Here is a 19,307-nt window from a genome sequence, read left to right as displayed (position 1 = left end):
ATTTGAAATTCCCATTGATAATTTTCAAAATTCCACTCGCCATATCCTTATTTAGTTGGTGGATGAATGAGCCATCTGATTCATAGTTTTCATGTGACTTAATATTTGAATTCAAAATTCAAACTCAACTCATGTCGCCACCCATTTGAAGCATGCTTCATTCATGTGCCATGAAGGAATTAGGTTTGACACTTATCATGAGATCTTATCTCATGTTGCCCCTTCTAGATGGTTGCCACGTGTCCCATGGCACCATTAAATAATTTAAATTAATTTTTAATCATATTAAAATTTAATTCATGGCGCCATGCATGAACATGTGACATGTGGATTCCTAGATCCGAACAATTCAGATTAAACCTATTTAACTCGATCAAATCCTAACAATTAGGGAAGTCCAATCTCCTTGGGTTGAACCTAATCCAATTAGGCCAAAACTTAATTAAGCACAAATTGAATCTAATTCAATTTGGTCAACTTAAGTTCTCTTTTTTTTTTTTTGTGAAAACGGCAATTTATATAGCTCTAACGTGAGTACATCCTGCCAAATCACATGAAAGTAAAAAGTACAATGAGGATGGTAAATCTACTGTGGGCGTCCAAAAGATCTTCCCGGAGTGTCGCGCAACAAAGGAGGCGATCCAGTCTGCTGCCCGGTTCGTCTTTCGGAACACATGTGCCGCCTGGAAGTCAACCAACTCCATAGCCAGCTATGAGTCTCACGAATAAGAGGGTGACCATCTCTGTACCTGTCTGCACCCTGGATCCAATCGATCACCACCGATGAGTCCCCCTCGAGGTACACCCGCTCGGCACGAAGAGTCCGCCTCGCGTAAGATAGACCCTTCCAAGCTGCACGCAGCTCTGCCCCAACTGCAGTAAGTCCTGTCGTATGGCGTCCTCCAGCTGCAACCAGCCTGCCAAAGTGGTCTCTGATCACAAATCCCACACCTCCGGATACTCCATCCATCAACATGCTACCGTCAAAGTTTATCTTGAGATAGCCAAGGGGTGGGGGCACCCAAGTAACAAGGGCGAACCTGGGCGCTGTAGCAGCGAAAAGAGTACCTCAGATGTCCCTGACCATCCCAGGAGAGAACATAGCAGCACATGAAATAACCTCCCTAGCCTGAAGCACAGCTCTATCCACCACCATCCTCAACTTAAGTTCTCTTGGTTCAGACCTAATCCAATCAGGTCAAAACCCTGATTGAGCCCAAAATTGAATCCAATTCAATTTAGCTCATCCTTAGTCCAATTACTCAATCAAATTGAGTTTATTAATAATCTAATTACCAATTAATCTCCAATAATTACTTTAATTATTTTATAGGATAATTTACCAATCGAATTGATCAAGTTACCCCAGAATGATTCTCAATCATCCATCAGCCATCTTGATCAATCAGGAAACTTCTATGCGTATGACCTCATAGGTTCAAAACTAAATCGTTAGTACAGGAACAACTTCCTGCACTAACGATGTGACCATCTAGCAATGGTACCCGACGTTCGGATAGGTCGAATATATGCGAAGCAAATATTCTGGAACCCTGGATTATGGTTACTGCATAATTCATCCCTTTGACCCCTAATGCTAGGATGACTCCATAGTTCTGTCAACTCCATCCACTATGTGATCAACTTTAGAAATCCTATGACTCATCACAAGGATTATCCTGGCCAAAGTTTTGCTAAATTGAACACAAAGTATTATCTCCTGTTTCCACGAGGGGTCAATTCCATCTTGACTCACGTCGATTTCGCAAGTACTTGATTGCACCCAGTAACCTTCCGTCCTAAAATTAGAAATTCTGCTAGTCCGGTACCAAAATACAGTGAGTTGCTTGCTAATCACTGTGGTGATCTCAGGTTTGAGGGATACTTATACTCATATCCACTCGGAACATCTCTCGACAGTAGAGCATTCCGAAATTGGTCACGTTCAGTGAAATGTACTCCTACACTTCACCTGTATGACATATCAGTATCTCCACACTCCTTGGTTAAGAGGACAACCAACGTATATGTCACACAACGATCTAATCTCGATAATGCTGTCGTCCTAGTAACATCATATCATTTGGTCACGAACATGTTTAAGAACTTAAAGATAAATCCTCCTTTATCATAAAATAAGTCCTAAGGACTTCATCATATAAAAGTTCATTTGAAGATGTACAATGAAATGATGAATAATGCCAAATAACACTTTATTAATTTATCAATTCATTTACAAAATTCAATCATCAATATGCTGACGATTGACACTTAGAAGATAAATCCCAACAACTCTCACTTAGCCTAATGCCAATCGGCATAGTATCTAATACCCATTTTCGACTTGTATTCGTTGAACTCTTTGATGCTGAAGACTTTGGTAAATGGGTTAGCTAGATTTTCTTCTATATCAATTTTTTGTAGATCAATATCATCTCGTTCTATAATCTCCCGAACCAGGTGATAACGTCGCAGAATATGATTGGTCCGCTGATGTGCTTTGGGTTCTTTTGCTTGAGCTATGGCTCCATTGTTGTCACAAAATATTGTAACTGGACCATCAATAGAGGGTGCCACTCTAAGCTCGGTGATGAACTTGCGCAACCATACAGCTTCCTTGGCGGCATCAGATGTTGCGATGTATTCTGCTTCGTATGTAGAATCTGTCACTATGTGCTGTTTGGAACTCTTCCAGCAGATAGCACCATCCTTAAGAGTAAAGATATAATCCGACACGCTCTTACTATCATCTCGATCTGACTAGAAAGTGGAATCAGTATATCCCTCAAGTTTCAAGTCAGAATCACCGTAGATAAGCCATTGGTCCTTAGTATTTCTTAAATACTTAAGGATGGTTTTTACAACCTTCTAGTGGTTGCTACCTAAATCAGATTGGTATCTACTCACTACTCCTAGTGAGTATGCTACGTCTGGTCTAGTACATGTCATGGCGTATATTATAGATCCCACTGTCGAAGCATGTGGAATTTTATCCATACTCTTTCTTTCTTGGGGAGTTGTTGAACAATCCTTCTTAGAGAGGTTAATTCCATGGTCCATCGGAAGATAGCCTTTTTTGGAATTAATCATGCTGAACCTCTTCAGCATAATATCAATGTATGTAAATTAGGATAATCCAAGCAATCTTTTAGATCTATCTCTATAGATCTTCATCCCAAATCTTTCATGGCAAATTGAGATGATTACCAGACCTTTATTACTTGTAATGCAGGGATATTATTCCCAATTAATAGAATGTCATCTACATACAAAACTAGAAATATAATTACTGAACCATTGATCCACTTATAAATGCAGGGTTCTTCTTCATTCTTAATGAAGCCATATGTTCTGATCATCTTATCAAAATGTATATTCCAACTCCGCGAAGCTTGCTTTAATCCATAAATGGATCTTTGAAGCTTGCATACTTTAGACTCATCTGCAGATGTAAAATCTTCAGGTTGTATCATATACACGTCCTCTTCTAAATCTCCATTTAGAAAAGCGGTTTTGACATCTATCTGCCAGATCTCATAATCTAAATGTGCAGCTATTACAAGCACAATCCGAATGGATTTGAGTATTGCCACAGGAGAAAATATCTCGTATAGTTGATAGTCAGTTTTAAGACCACGCAATAGCACGTATCTTGTAGGATAGTAATTACGGGTATCGATCCATAGGGATTGGGGTACAGTTGTTTTATTAAAAATGTGAAAAGAAGAGTTTGTGAAGAAAATTAAACTAAACAATTTAATAAGAAATCCAATTGAAAATGATATAAGTAGAAGAACCTAGGGCAAAGAGTTCACCACCAACAAAGCAACAAGGATTAATTGTATTTTAATTTATTCTTGGATTAATATGCAAATTGGTTACAAGCCTAATAAGCATTCAAATAAAGTTTCACAAAAGTAATTTAGGAACATCCATCTTCGGTTGGCATGAAATGTCTACCCTAAACTAATATGGCAGGACACTACATCTTTCCTAAGCATGGATGATCTTATATTAATTTAGTGATCATGAAGAACAGTTGTATAAACGTCATAAAAAGGGATAAATACAACTCTAAGAATAGAAATAAAAAATACAAAATCCTTATTTCTTTGTTAGGGCTACATCGAGCCCTAGTGAAGAGATTAGGCTTCCATGCAATGGTGGATGGCAGCAGCGTAGTGGGATTAAAATGGCATGACTTGCTTCTTCTGAGGAAAAAGGTGGCGTGCGAGAGGAGAAGAAGATGGTGGTGTGATGACAGATGGAGCTCTGGCTAATCCCTTCCTTCGATGCCCCCTTACGCCAAAGGTTGATGGCCTTTTTATAGCCAACTCTCACGACTTTATCCAAGACTTCAATCAGAGGATAACTTCAAATCAAGGCTGCTGGGATTCTGGAGGTTGGAATCAATCCGCAAATGAGAGGAATGGAAGACGGCTGTTGACATGGATGCAGAGGATGAGAGCAAACACATGGAGGAGATGAAGGCTGGATCCACACGGACGGTGGATGGGTGCTGGTCGAAAGATGTTGCTGTTAATCCAGATGCTGGGAGGCTTGGGGATCTGGCTGGAACGCGTTGTGAACGCTGAAAGAATCATCACGGACGGCTGAGATGTCATTGTGAGGAAGTGATCTATGGATAACAGAAGGCTAGACGTGTTGCCCCATTATGGATGCAGGGGATGCAGAGAGAACGACGTGGACGACACGAGATAACGATGGAGTTGATCCAAAACGAGAGGAAGGCACATAGGATGTTGGGATTTGCTGGGAGATGTCCGTGAAAGGAGGGAATGGCTGGATCAAAGGGAGATGAAGCTAATCCGGATGCTGGGATTGGAGCTTATCTGGACTCTGTTTCGAAGCAGGGGAGGGCTGTGAATTCATCCGTGGATAGAGTTGAACTCGATCTTATCCCAAAATGGATGCGCACGGCTGAGAGGAGATGCTCGGGATGCTATTCCAGCTGGAACGAGATGAGGATGGATCACAGGATACTCGGACACGGGAGGAGATCTGGGATGCGGAAGATGATGGAATACAGTCCGATGACACGGAGCAAGGGAGAGACGTTGGGATACACGCAGGAAGGATGCGTGAACTGATTCGCGGATGCATGGAATGGCGAGGACGATCCGTGAAGCTCAGAGGATCTCAGCTGGGAAGTTTGCTGGAGGATTATACGTGGACAACTGCGAATGGGAGGGAGTTTGGGACTTATCCGTGGATGGTGAAGTTAATCTGGAACGTTGGGAAAAAACATGGAGTTCTTTTTTTGCTAAAGCAAACATGGAGTTCTTTGGACGGGCTTTGTTTGTTGGACACAGGGGATCCCATGCGAATGTGGAGCAAGGGAAATGATTCGTAGATGAGGAAGAGAACGAGGATGCCGTGGATGATGGGATGACTTGAATGGCTGATTTCAACCGGGATGAAGACTAGTCCACGGACGTGATACGGACTCAAACAGTGCAACGTGGGAGGTTTTGGGAAAGAAGGTTGGAACATGAACGAAAGGTTGAACTCGATTGCATGCGAAAGAAACAGGAAAGTTAGGCTGAATCAGAAATCTGAGAGGATCTAATTTGGGTTCAGGGATCATCCCAAATGAGATTGACTCGACCTGCATACATTAGACTCGACCAATAAAATCAAGCAAACTCGAATTATTTTTAATAATGCAATGATGAAGGGGAACACATTTTCTCATATTTAAATTTAAAATATGTACATAAAAATAATGATAAGTGCTATGAAGAAGATATTAATTCATGCATTATTTAGCACTTATCACACCCCAAACCTACATTTTGCTAGTCCTCGAGCAAAATAAAATAAAAAAAAAATTAACTCACTTTCGCAAGAATCGCGATTGTATTTACCGTATGCAATAAGGCTTTAAACCCCTAGGTGGCCATAGTGGACGAGTTTTGTCTTGTGAGGATTTCCGGCACAGATACCCACAAACTGCTGTTTCTATCCAAAGAATTTATTTTATTGTTTTATAAAATCTAATTTCAATTGCATAAATGCCAAGAATTTCAAAAGCATACAAAGTTTTAATTACTAAGTTGGCCCAAATTCTTAGTCAGTATGCAACTTAAGTTGAAGTCATTAAGTTTCTGTTAGAGAGTTGTAAGGCTTATTTATACTTGGGTGCTCGGTGATATCTGGATCATACACAAGCTAAGGCTTTAGACCTCCAAAATACTACTAAGGCTAGTAGTTTCCAAGAATTGGTCAGATAAGATCTAATCACTGATTCAAAATCATCCTATCTTGCAGGATTTCGAGAGTTGTGGATGTTTATTTTAATATCTCATGGGCTTTATCTGTAATATTCCAGTTTACTCGAGTTTTTACAACGACAGCTTTCACACTATCGTCTTTTTCAAGATCAATATTTCTATCTTTTTTTAATTATTATTTATTTATTTATTTTTTTATAAATAAATTATGCATTTTTACTCTTGTAATGATTCCTCTATGTAGCGAGCATTCAGTCAACAACTCTCACACCAGATGACATAAGGTGTTGGGCATCAAGACTCCCCTACGGACCTATGCTCGGGTTCATCATCACAAGCCCGCTGACCTTTGACAATAGGTAGCCCTTTTTGATGTACCTGACTAAATTCACTCTTATTTTAATAAATAAATATGAGATAATAGTGAATTAGATAGGTATGATTCATCAGGACTCAAGGTTGCTACCAGACTGAACAACATAATGTTGAACCTAACCCTTAGAAGTGCAGGCCATGTGTGTTGTGAAATTTCAAAGTAAAAATTATCTTACAACTCACTAAAAGAACTTTTAATAAAAAGAACTCAAATTGTCTTACTTCTGACTAGTCATTGGGCTGGTTAGATTTTATATACTTTGTGTGTTTATCATTTCAGCACTAATATATAGAAATTAGATTCTTATTTATTATTTTTTTTATTTTTTTTATTTTTTAAAAAAAATCAAAAATTTGAAAAACTTATTCACAAATCAAAAATTTGAAAAACTTTTTTTTAAAAAAATTCCAATCCCATACCCCCTAACCTAGATCAGACATTATCCTCAATATTTTTTTAATTAATATTTTATTATTATTTTATTATTTTATTTTATTTTAGATGAAAATATGATGCATATAGAGGATAGAAGCATTTTGCCGTAATTGCATCAGTACTATGAGGACCCCTGTTACGAAATTAAAAAAAATTGCAACAAGAAAATGTGCAAAAATGACCTATGGAAATTGGGTTACCTCCCAACAAGCGCTAAGTTTAACGTCTTCAGCCAGATGCAGTGCATCCTTAATTATCCCGATAAATAGGATCCATCAAATCAAGGGATTCAATGAACTGTCCGTCTGCAACACACTCTATATAAGGTTTCAATCTTTGACCATTGACGTTTAGGACACGACCATCACTGATGTTCTGAATTTCTACCGCACCATGAGGAAAAATCTTCTTAACTAAAAAGGGACCATCCCACCTAGATTGAAGTTTACCAGGAAGAGACGCAACTTAGAATTGAATAACCAAACCTTTTGATTAGGCTCGAAAGACTTACGGTTAATGAATTTATCATGGAAAGCCTTAGTCCTTGCTTTGTAAATTTTGGCATTTTCATATGCCTCATTGCGTAACTCTTCAAGCTCGTTGAGTTGAAGTTTTCGATTAGAACCAGCTGCTGCCATAGCAAAGTTAAATTTTGTAATGGCCCAAAAAGCTCTATGCTTAAGTTCTACGGGTAAGTGGCAAGCTTTTTCAAAAATTAGTCGACAAGGAAACATGGCAATAGGGGTCTTATAGGCAGTACGATAAGCCTAGAGAGAATTGTTTAACCTCTGAGATCAATCTTTTCTATCAGGGCGTATTGTTTTTTCTAAAATGTGTTTTATTTCTTTATTGGAAACTTCAACTTGCCCGCTTGTTTGGGGATGGTACGGGGTGGCAACTTTGTGGGTGATTGAATACTTGCGAACCAAAGCTTTAAAAGACCGGTTGCAGAAATGTGATCCCCCATCACTAATGATAGCTCGGGGTGTGCCAAAGCGACTAAATATATTTGTTTGTAAGAACTTAACCACAACCTTATGGTCATTAGTCCTAGTGGCAACTGCTTCTACCCACTTTGAGACATAGTCAACCCCGACAAGAATATACTCAAAACCAAAAGAACGCGGAAAAGGACCCATGAAGTCAATACCCTAGACATCAAAAATTTCTATAACTAAAATGGGGTTAAGTGGCATCATATCTCTACAGGTGATTGTACCCATTTGCTGGCATCGCTTACAAGTCTGGCAAAAATTGTGGGCATCTTTGAACAAGGAGGGCCAATAAAATCCACTTTGTACGACTTTAGCTGTAGTTTTCTATCCCCGAAATGCCCCCATAGGCTTGGGTATGACAAAAATCAAGAATATTCTGAAATTCACATTCAGGCACGCATCGATGGATTACTTAATCAGGACAGTACTTAAATAGATTTGGGTCATCCCAAAAGTAGAACTTAACTTGAAAAAATAATCGATCCTTGTCCTGCTAGGACCAATGATTGGGAATTTGTCCTACAGCAAGATAGTTCACTATGTTGGCAAACCAAAGTGTTTTCACTTGTTGTATCTCAAACAATTGTTCATCTGAAAAGGAGTCATGAAGTGGTGAAGTGTTATGAGAAGGTTCAAGAAGGATTCTAGACAAGCGGTCCGCTATAATATTTGTGGTACCTTTCTTATCACGAATTTCTAGGTTAAATTTCTGTAGCAACAGGATCCATCGAATTAAGCGAGGCTTGGTGTCCTTCTTTGAAAAAAGGTACCGGAGAGCAAAATGATCAGTGAATACAATAACCTTGGATCCTAAGAGATAAAATCGAAACTTATCTAAAGCAAATACTACAGCTAGTAATTCTTTCTCAGTAGTGGTGTAGTTCAATTGTGCATCTGAAAGTGTCTTACTAGCGTAGTAGATGACATGAGGTAACTTATCTAGTCGTTGCCCTAAAACCGCCCCAATGACATAGTCAGAAGCATCACACATGAGTTCAAATGGAAGTGCCCAATTGGGAGGTTGTATAATAGGTGCCGTAGTCAACTTAGATCGGAGCTTTTCAAAGGCCTCCTCACATGCTTCATTGAAGACAAAGGGTGTATTCTTGGCAAAGAGATTGCACAAGGGCCTAGAGATTTTGCTGAAGTCTTTAATGAAGCGAGGATAAAAATCAGCATGGCCTAGAAAAGAACGGATTTGTTTCACAGATTTGGGTGGAGGAAGATTAGAAATAAGATCAACTTTTGCTTTATCTACCTCAATACTCCTTTTGGACATAATGTGTCCTAAGACTATACCCTCTTGAGCCATGAAATGGCTCTTTCCCAACTTAGCACTAGATTGGTCTCCTTATATCTTTTAAGAACCAGGGCTAAATTATTGAGACAATCATCAAATGAGGGGCCAAAAACTAAAAAATCATCCATAAATACTTCCAGAAATTTTTCTACCATATCAGAAAAAATAGCTATCATACAGCATTGAAATCTCGCTGGTGAATTGTATAGTCCAAATGGCATTCTTCCACACGCAAATGTCCCAAATGGACATGTGAAAGTGGTTTTCTCTTGATCATCGGGATACACGGCCACTTGTTTATATCCAGAATAACCATCTAAGAAACAGTAGAAATTCTGACCGGCTAGCCTTTCTAATATTTGGTCAATAAAAGGCAAAGAAAAATGGTCCTTCCCCTTGTTCCTTTGTTAGGGCTGCATCTAGCCCTAGTTAAGAGATTAGGCTTCCATGCAGTGGTGGACGGCAGCAGCGCAGTGGGATGAAGATGGCATGACTTGCTTCTTCCGTGGAAAAAGGTGGCGTGCGAGAGGAGAAGAAGATGGTGGTGTGATGACAGAGGGAGCTCTGGCTAATCCGTTCCTTCGATGCTCCCTTACGCCAAAGGCTGATGGCCTTTTTATAGCCAACTCTCATGGCTCCATCCAAGACTTCAATCAGAGGATAACTTCAAATCAAGGCTGCTGGGATTCTGGAGGTTGGAATCAATCCGTAAACGAGAGGAATGGAAGACGGCTGTTGACGTGGATGCAGAGGATGAGAGCAAACGTGTGGAGGAGATGAAGGCTGGATCCACACGGACGGTGGATGGGTGCTGCTCGGAAGATGTTGCTGTTAATCTAGATGCTGGGAGGCTTGGGGATCCAGCTGGAACGCGCTGTGAACGCTGAAAGAATCATCACGGATAGCTGAGATGTTGTTGTGAGGAAGTGATCCGTGGATAACCGAAAGCTGGATGAGTTGGCCCGTTATGGATGCAGGGGATGCGGAGAGAACGACGTGGACAACGCGGGATAACAATGGAGTTGATCCAGAACGAGAGGAAGGCACACAAGACGTTGGAATTTGCTGGGAGATGTCTGTGAAAGGAGAGAATGGCTCGATCAAAGGGAGATGAAGCTAATCCGGATGTTGGGATTGGAGCTTATCCGGACTCTGTTTCGAAGCAGGGGAGGGCTGTGATTCATCTGTGGATAGAGTTGAACTCGATCGTATCCCGAAATGGATGCGCACGTGATGTGAACTCCGTAAGATAGATTCTTAGAAACCCACGAACAAGTTGATGAATAACCCAAGAAGGTCTGAAAATCAGTTTGGATGAGATAGAACCTTGACCCGATGTTTAGCAAAACATGAACCAAAGGTATAGAAGGTTGTTGACGCCACACCCTAATAGAATCAGGATGATAAGTCACTTGAACGCCACAAAGGTTGCCTTGATAAGTTCTAAGTTCAATGAAGAACCAAAGAAGTGAATAACCTCACAATTTTCATTCCAATTCAGATCTGCCTGTTTACATAAGGAACACCCTTTTTATAGCCCAAAGGGAAACCTACCAGCCTTTAATTAAAGTCTAATCCCTAGAACAATAATAACTCCACTAGTCATAGTTCAGTCTCCTAGGAAATTAATGAAGACAGTTTCCTAGAACATTAATGAAACTCCACTAGTCAAAGTTCAATCTCCTAGGAAATTAATGAAGACAATTTTCTAGAACATTAATGAAGCTCCACTAGCCTTTAGACATTCAGCAACATAAAACTAAATCTGAAAACTCCAGCAATATTTCCACCAAGTAAGCATCTAATTTGGCCTAATAATTGCATGGATCATGTTGACTAGTCCACAAGCTATCTTCACGTCCAAATCCACTCCAATAGCCTCTTGCTGGTTTCAAGCTTCCTCAATCAGCCCATTAAGTGCTTCCTTCATTCTTTTAGCTTTGGACCGAGTGATTGGTCCTCCACCAGTTTGTAATGGATCATCAAGATGTATTGGACCAGAATGCTCCATACATTGCTCCTTGCTTCCCACGGCCTTAGATAGTCCCTCCTTAGGTTGCTTGGTGGCTGCATCCTGGTTTCCATCATTCCCCCTCTCCTGAAAAGGATTCGTCCTCGAATCTTCATCACCTACATCAAAAAGGAAAAGATCAGAAACATTAAATGTAGTACTAACATTATACTCACCTGGTAAGTCAAGCTTATATGCATTATCATTAATGCGAGCAATGACTTGAAATGGCCCATCTCCTCTAGGGTGCAACTTAGAACGCCGTTTTGCTGGAAATCTTTCCTTTCTCATATGCACCCAAACCCAATCTCCTGGTTCAAAGATCACTTTCTTCCGCCCTTTGTTGGCTTGAGTAGCATATTGTTCAGTTCTTTTCTCAATGTTTTGCCTAACTTTCTCATGCAATTGCTTCATCGTTTCAGCTTTCCTTTTGCCATCTAAACTAGCACGCTCATTAATAGGTAAAGGTGACAAATCCATTGGAGTTAAAGGATTAAACCCATACACTATTTCAAAAGGAGAAAAGTTAGTAGCAGAATGCAAGGATCTATTATAAGCAAATTCAACATGTGGCAAACACTCTTCCCAATTCTTCAAATTCTTCTGAATGATGGCACGCAATAAAGTAGATAAAGTTCTATTAACTACCTCGGTTTGCCCATCAGTTTGTGGGTGGCAAGTTGTAGAAAACATGAGCTTAGTACCTAACTTACCCCACAAAGTCTTCCAGAAGTAGCTCAAGAACTTAGCATCTCTATCTGAAACAATGCTCCTTGGCACGCCATGTAGTCGCACTATCTCTTTAAAGAACAAATCTGCAATATGGTTAGCATCATCAGTTTTATGACATGGAATGAAATGTGCCATTTTAGAAAACCTGTCTACAACCACAAAAATAAAATCCATACCCCTTTTTGACCTCGGTAAACCCAACACAAAGTCCATGGAAATATCTACCCAAGGTTCACTAGGTATTGGCAATGGCTTATACAATCCATGAGGTAAAGATCTAGATTTAGCTTGCTTACAAGTGATGCACTTCGCACAAACCCTCTCTACATCTCGTTTCATGTGTGGCCAAAAGAAATGTTCAGCCAAGACATCTAAGGTTTTCCTCACACCAAAGTGTCCCATTAGTCCCCCACCATGAGCCTCTCGAACTAATAACTCTCTCAAAGAACAATTAGGCACACATAATCTATTTTCTCTAAATAGAAATCCCTCATGCCTATAAAATTTTCCAAATGCCGCATGTTCACAAGCTTCAAACACATTACCAAAGTCAGAATCATTAGAATACGAATCTTTAATGTACTCAAATCCTAACAATTTAGTATTCAAAGTAGAGATCAAAGTGTACCTTTGAGACAAAGCATCCGCAACCACGTTTTCCTTACCTTGTTTGTACTTGATCACATAAGGAAATGACTCGATGAACTCCACCCATTTAGCATGGCGTTGGTTCAGCTTACCTTGGCCCTTCAAATGCTTTAAGGATTCATGATCTGTATGAATGACAAACTCCTTGGGCCACAAATAATGCTGCCAAGTCTCCAAGGCTCTTACCAAAGCATACATCTCTTTGTTGTAAGTTGGATAGTTCAAAGCTGCCCCATTGAGTTTCTCACTAAAATAGGCGAGGGGTCGGCCTTCTTGCAGCAAGACAGCTCCAATACCTATACCTGAAGCATCACACTCAACTTCGAAAGTTTTAGCAAAATTAGGTAAAGCAAGTAATGGTGCTGAACTTAGTTTTTCTTTGATCAAATTGAAAGCCGATTCTTGTTCACTTCCCCATTTAAATCCAACACTTTTTTTCACAATTTCAGTTAAAGGTGCAGCTAGGGTGCTAAAATCCTTAACGAACCTTCTATAAAAACTAGCCAACCCATGAAAGCTACGTACGTCAGTTATGGTTTTAGGTGTAGGCCACTCACGGATTGCCTTAACCTTCTCTTCATCAACCTCAATTCCCTTAGTACTAACAACATAACCAAGAAATACAATTTGACTAGTACAAAAAGAACATTTTTTGAGGTTAGCATCCAACTTCTCATCTCGCAAAATACTTAACACCTTATGCAAATGATCAAGATGCTCATTTAAGCTTTTGCTATAAATCAGAATGTCATCAAAGTATACAACAACAAACTTACCAATAAAAGCACTCAAGATATGGTTCATTAATCTCATGAAAGTACTAGGGGCATTAGTTAACCCAAAAGGCATAACTAACCACTCATATAAACCATATTTGGTTTTAAAAGTAGTTTTCCATTCATCACCCTCATGCATGCGAATTTGATGATAACCGGATTTTAAATCAATCTTAGAAAAGATGCAAGAACCATGCAATTCATCAAGCATATCATCTAACCTAGGAAGGTTTTAAATACGCCCCTTATTTGCTTGCTTTGCATATTGCTCATTCTTCCTCTCAATGTTGGCTCGAACTTTTGCATGCAACTCCCTAATAGTATCCGCCTTTTTCTTACCATCCAAATTGGTACACTCATTAGTAGGCAAAGGTAAGATGTCTAAAGGAGTCAAAGGATTAAAGCCATACACAACTTCAAAAGGAGAATAAGAAGTAGTAGAATGAACAGTTCTATTATAAGCAAACTCAACATGTGGCAAGCATTTCTCCCAATTTTTCAAATTCTTTTGAATGATAGCACGCAACAAGGTAGTAAGTGTTCTATTTACTACTTCAGTTTGTCCATCCGTTTGAGGATGTGCAACAGTAGAAAATAAGAGTTTTGTTCCTAGTTTATTCCACAAAGTTTTCCAAAAATGACTTAGGAACTTTACATCCCTATCACTTACTATTGTTCTAGGCAATCCATGCAAGCGCATTATCTCTTTAAAGAACAGATCAGCAATATGTGTTGCATCATTGGTTTTAGAGCATGCAATGAAATGTGCCATTTTACTAAACCTATCAACAACGACAAATATACTATCTTTGCCACCTTGAGATCGAGGTAATCCTAACACGAAATCCATTGAAAGATCAGTCCAGGGTTGATTAGACACAGGCAAAGGTGTATAGAAGCCATGGGGCATGACTTTAGATTTAGCTTGTTTACATGCTATGCACTTGTCACAGACCGATTGCACATCATGCTTCATGTTAGACCAATAAAAATGCTCATGCAATATTTCTAAGGTCCTTTTTATCCCAAAATGTCCCATCAATCCACCACCATGACTTTCTCTAACTAGCATTTCACGCAAGGAACAAACAGGCACACACAACTTATTTTTCTTAAACAAGAAACCATCATGCCTATAATAGTCCCCAAAAGCATGTTTAGAACAAGAATCCCATACTTGGCGAAAGTCAGAATCATTAGCATATAAGTCCTTTATAAACTCAAAACCAAGTAATTTAGTTTGCAAAGAAGTAAGCAATGCATACCTTCTGGACAATGCGTCAGCCACTTTGTTTTCCTTACCATTCTTGTACTTGATTACATAAGGAAACATCTCAATGAATTCCAACCACTTGGCATGTCTTTTTTGAAGCTTACCTTGAGATCTTAGAAACTTCAAGCTTTGATGGTCAGAATGAATTATGAATTCCCTTGACCACAAGTAGTGTTGCCAAGTTTGCAAAGCTCTCACCAAAGCGTACAACTCTTTGTCATACGTGGAATAATTCAATGATGCCCCATTAAGCTTTTCACTAACGTAAGCAATTGGTTTAGAGTCCTGCATTAGTACGGCCCCTATGCCAACACCAGATGCATCACATTCAATTTCAAAAGCTTTATCAAAATTAGGCAAACAAAGCAAAGGTGCATTGGTCAATTTTTCTTTTAATGAATTAAAAGCTTCCTCATGCACTTCATTCCACTTAAACACAACATTCTTTTTAACAAGTTCATTCAAAGGTGCAGCAATAGAACTAAAGTTCTTTACAAACCTTCTATAAAAACTTGCTAAACCATGAAAACTTCTTACCTCATTTGCATTCTTAGGTGTAGGCCATTCTCTAATTGCCCTTACCTTCTCCTCATCCACACTTATTCCTTTCGAGCTTACAACAAAACCCAAAAACACAACAGATTCATGGCAAAATGAACACTTTTTAAGATTAGCATATAATTTGTTTTCTCTCAAAACATTAAGAACAACATGCAAATGATTAACATGTTCATCTAAGGTTTTGCTATAAATCAAAATATCATCAAAATACACTACAACAAATTCCCAATGAAAGAACGCAAAACATGGTTCATTAACCTCATGAAGGTGCTGGGTGCATTAGATAAGCCAAATGGCATCACCATCCACTCATATAAACCATATTTTGTTTTAAAAGCTGTTTTCCATTCATCACCTTCTTTCATGCGAATTTGATAGTATCCACTCTTCAAATCTATTTTAGAAAACACACACGAACCATGCAATTCATCAAGCATATCATCCAATCTAGGGATAGGATATCGATACTTTACAGTGATTTTATTTATGGCTCGGCAGTCCGTACACATGCGCCACGTCCCATCTTTCTTCGGAACCAAGATCACAGGAGCAGAACACGGGCTAAGACTCTCCCTCACAAATCCTTTTTGCAGCAACTCATCTACTTGCCTTTGAATTTCTTTTGCTTCCTCTGGACTTGTTCTGTAGGCTGGTCTATTTGGGATTGAAGAACCTGGAATTAAGTCAATCTGATGCTCAATACCTCTTGTAGGAGGTAATCCATGGGGAATTTCTTCTGGAAAAATATCACCAAATTCCTGTAACAAAGAAGCAACCATACTAGGCAAAGAAGAATTGAGTTCGTTAGTGAAATAAACATCCTTTTGTATGAGCACAAGTAGCTGCTCTTTTGCTAACAAGGCACTCTCAACCTCTCTTTTGCTTGCAAATGCACTCACTCTCTTTTTTTTCTCTTCTTTGGATTCTGATTTATTCTTTTCTTTCGTCTGCTGACTCTCATTTTTCTTATCTTTCCTCTCTTTTTCTTGAATGCTCAATTGTTCCTCTCTCAACTTACACTCTCTTGTAATTCTGATTTGATCAGCATAGGCCTCGGTTGGTTGGAGAGGTGTTAAAACAATAGTGTGATTGTTCATAACAAGAGTGTATCTATTTTTGTACCCATCGTGAATAACCCTTCTATCAAATTGCCACGGACGCCCAAGAAGTAGATGTCCAGCATGCATAGGTGCCACATCACAAAGAACTTCATCCTTGTATTTACCGATGGAAAATGAAATCATCACTTGCTTAGTCACCCTTATGTCTCCACAATCATTCAGCCACTGAAGTCTATATGGATTAGGGTGCTTTAATGTGGGCAAACTCAATTTTTCAACCAACAAGGTGCTAGCAACATTAGTGCAACTCCCACTATCAATGATTAAGCTGCATACCTTGTCGTTTATATGGCATCTTGTATGAAATATATGCTCACGTTGCTCCTCATTACCACCCGCCTTAGGTTGCATGTTGAGAGCACGCCTAGTAACAAGCACATCTCCAACAACAGGTTCAGCAACTTCAACATCACTATAATCCTCCAATGGTGGCATGTCATCATCACTTGAGCTCACACTCTCTATGTCTCCATTATCCAGCAGTATCATGGCTCTTTTGTTTGGACATTGAGAAGCAATATGTCCAACTCCTTGACACCTGAAACATTTGATATCACGAGATCTAGAGGATGAATTAGCTTCCATTTTACCTTTAGGTGCAGCAATCGAATTTTTGGCCTTTGCATCTTCTTTTGGCTTTGACACAGATTTGTTATTTTGCCAATTCAATTTCCATGAGGAACTAGTAGTAAATTTGGAAGTACTCTTAGCTTTCAATTGCCTTTCCACTAGAATAGCTTTGTGCAGCAAATCCTCCATCTCTATATAATGTTGCAATTCTACCACATCAGCTATCTCCTTCTTTAAACCTCCAATGAATCTAGCCATAGTTGCCTCTCGGTCTTCTTCAACATTGGCTCTAATCATGGCTATTTCCATCTCCTTATAGTAATCTTCCACACTCATGGAGCCTTGAGTTAGACTTTGCAATTTCCTGTGCAAATCTCTATAGTAGTGGCTGGGTACAAACCTTTTTCTCATGACAGCCTTCATCTCATCCCATGTACCAATAGGCCTCTCTCCATTTCTACGTCTACTAGTCACCATTTGATCCCACCAAATACTAGCATAATCATGGAACTCAACAATGGCTAGTTTAACCCTCTTCTCCTCGGAATAATTATGACATTCAAACACATGTTCAACCTTTCTCTCCCACTCTAAATATAATTCAGGATCATTTTTACCTTGGAATGCAGGGATTGTCATCTTAATACTTCCCAAATGACTGTCTTTTCTTGATTCATCTCTTTGCCTCCTTCCATTACTTCTTCCATCCGAATACTCCTCTTCTTCTTCTTCTTCAAACATCCGCCCCCTCAAAGGTTTGAGTCTGCTTGGTGATTCCAAATCATTCATTCGTGCACCAAGCTTAGTAAGTTGATCAGCAATGGCTTTCATTCATAACTTCATATCAACATCTGGTTGTTTACTACCTTCACTACTCATCTTTGTATGCTGCAATCAAAAGATTAGTATAAACAGAATAGGTCCTCACACACTCCTCTCTCTGGTGGACACTCTTTTATGGCTTTTTCTTGATGATGATCTCACCCTCTTGCCTTTTACCACTTAGCTTCACCTTAAGCTCTTAAATAAGAACCTTTTGGATGTTTCTACACAACAGGAAACAGTAAGGAGTCGATGATAACCTTAGGGAACAAGAACTCGCAAGGAACAATTTAATTGGAACCAACAAAGGGTTCAAGGAAGGTTTGAATTGAGAACAATTCAATGGAAGCGTTAAAGAACCCACAAGGAAATTAGAAGCAAAATCTGCCCCGAATTTTTTTCTTTTTTTTTTTTTCTTTTTTTCTTCTTCTTCTTTCTTCCTTCTCTTTTTTTTTTTTTTTTTTTGAAATAGCAGAACAGAAAGAAACAAGGACGATGACACAAACCGATTAAAGGAAGATGTCACCAAGGATATAGAGATAAACAACAGCGGAACACCTTTTTTTTTTTTTGAATTAAACAAGATAAACACACAAAGGATAGATAACACCTGATTTCAGGAACCGGGCTCTGATACCAAATGATAAGAGCACACTTCGGACCGTCCTGGAAACAGGTAGAGAATGAGGAACTTGACCCTAACCGCGACCTGCCGGTAGAACCAAAGTTATCAAAAGAAGCGTGACCCTAACCACGACCTGCCGGTAGAACCAACACTATCAAGTTCTAATCCAAGAACAAAGGTGAAGCTCTCACATAAGAGAAACCCTCAAATTTCATTCATGCATTCTCCCCCTCTCAAGTACAATCAGGTGCTATTTTAAGGCTGAAATGGCTTCAAAGAGAAGCAACTCCTAGGAAATTACATAGCACTACTTGTCATGCATTTTCCAAGGCTGCATTTACCAAGGCTTGGAAAAGATGCATGTTACACCTACTCCTAGAAAAGTAACCAGAACTTAGGAAAAAGATCCCAAAGTAATTATAGTGACTTTGGGAACTACAAGAAAGTCTGAATGTGACTTGGGGAATACAAAACATCATCTGAAATATCACCCCAAAAGTATGCACGAAAATCCAAATACAATAGGAAAGTTGGCCTTCCCATGAATGCTTCTTGTCATGTGATTTGGACTTTCCAAAGTGTTGTCTTCAGGTTGGACTCAAAGCATCTTCACCCAATTGTATGAAAGTGACCCAATTAGGTGCAGCCTCCATCTCACGTTGGTCTTCTTTTCCTTTGATTTTTATGATCAGGCTTTCCAAAGCTTGTTTCATCCTCTTAGTCTTGGCCCTAGTCATAGGACCTTCAATTCCATGCAAAGGATCTTTAGATGGGCTGGTTGCGTCTCTATCATTGGTTGCGTCTCTAT

At 39.3% G+C, this 19,307-nt stretch overlaps 1 protein-coding gene across 1 annotated transcript; it reads right to left on the bottom strand.

The window, feature by feature from the left end:
* Positions 1-16,967: 16,967 nt before the first annotated feature.
* Positions 16,968-17,691, bottom strand: LOC149753155 (uncharacterized). Its single transcript, XM_089924054.1, has 2 exons — positions 17,073-17,691; positions 16,968-17,020 (listed from the first exon to the last, which is right to left on the bottom strand). Exons 1-2 carry the CDS (start codon positions 17,689-17,691, stop codon positions 16,968-16,970), a joined length of 672 nt encoding a protein of 223 aa, XP_089780180.1.
* Between the last annotated feature and the right edge of the window lie 1,616 nt (positions 17,692-19,307).

The sequence above is a fragment of the Phoenix dactylifera genome, chromosome 7 (genome assembly GCF_051530095.1).
Source record: "Phoenix dactylifera cultivar Ajwa chromosome 7, Ajwa_hap1_PhDact_Kaust_v1.1, whole genome shotgun sequence".
Classification (NCBI taxonomy): Eukaryota; Viridiplantae; Streptophyta; class Magnoliopsida; order Arecales; family Arecaceae; genus Phoenix; species Phoenix dactylifera.
Note: the sequence above shows the minus strand (reverse complement) of the source record. Positions and strands in the feature narration are given on the sequence as shown.

Excerpts from the sequence above, each read along its gene's own strand:
- LOC149753155 (XM_089924054.1), bottom strand. The coding sequence starts at position 17,691 with ATGACAATCCCTGCATTCCAAGGTAAAAATGATCCTGAATTATATTTA. Across the intron at positions 17,021-17,072 it reads TTCGATTGCTGCACCTAAAG|GTGTCAAGGAGTTGGACATA; the intron begins GTAAAATGGAAG and ends CAAATGTTTCAG.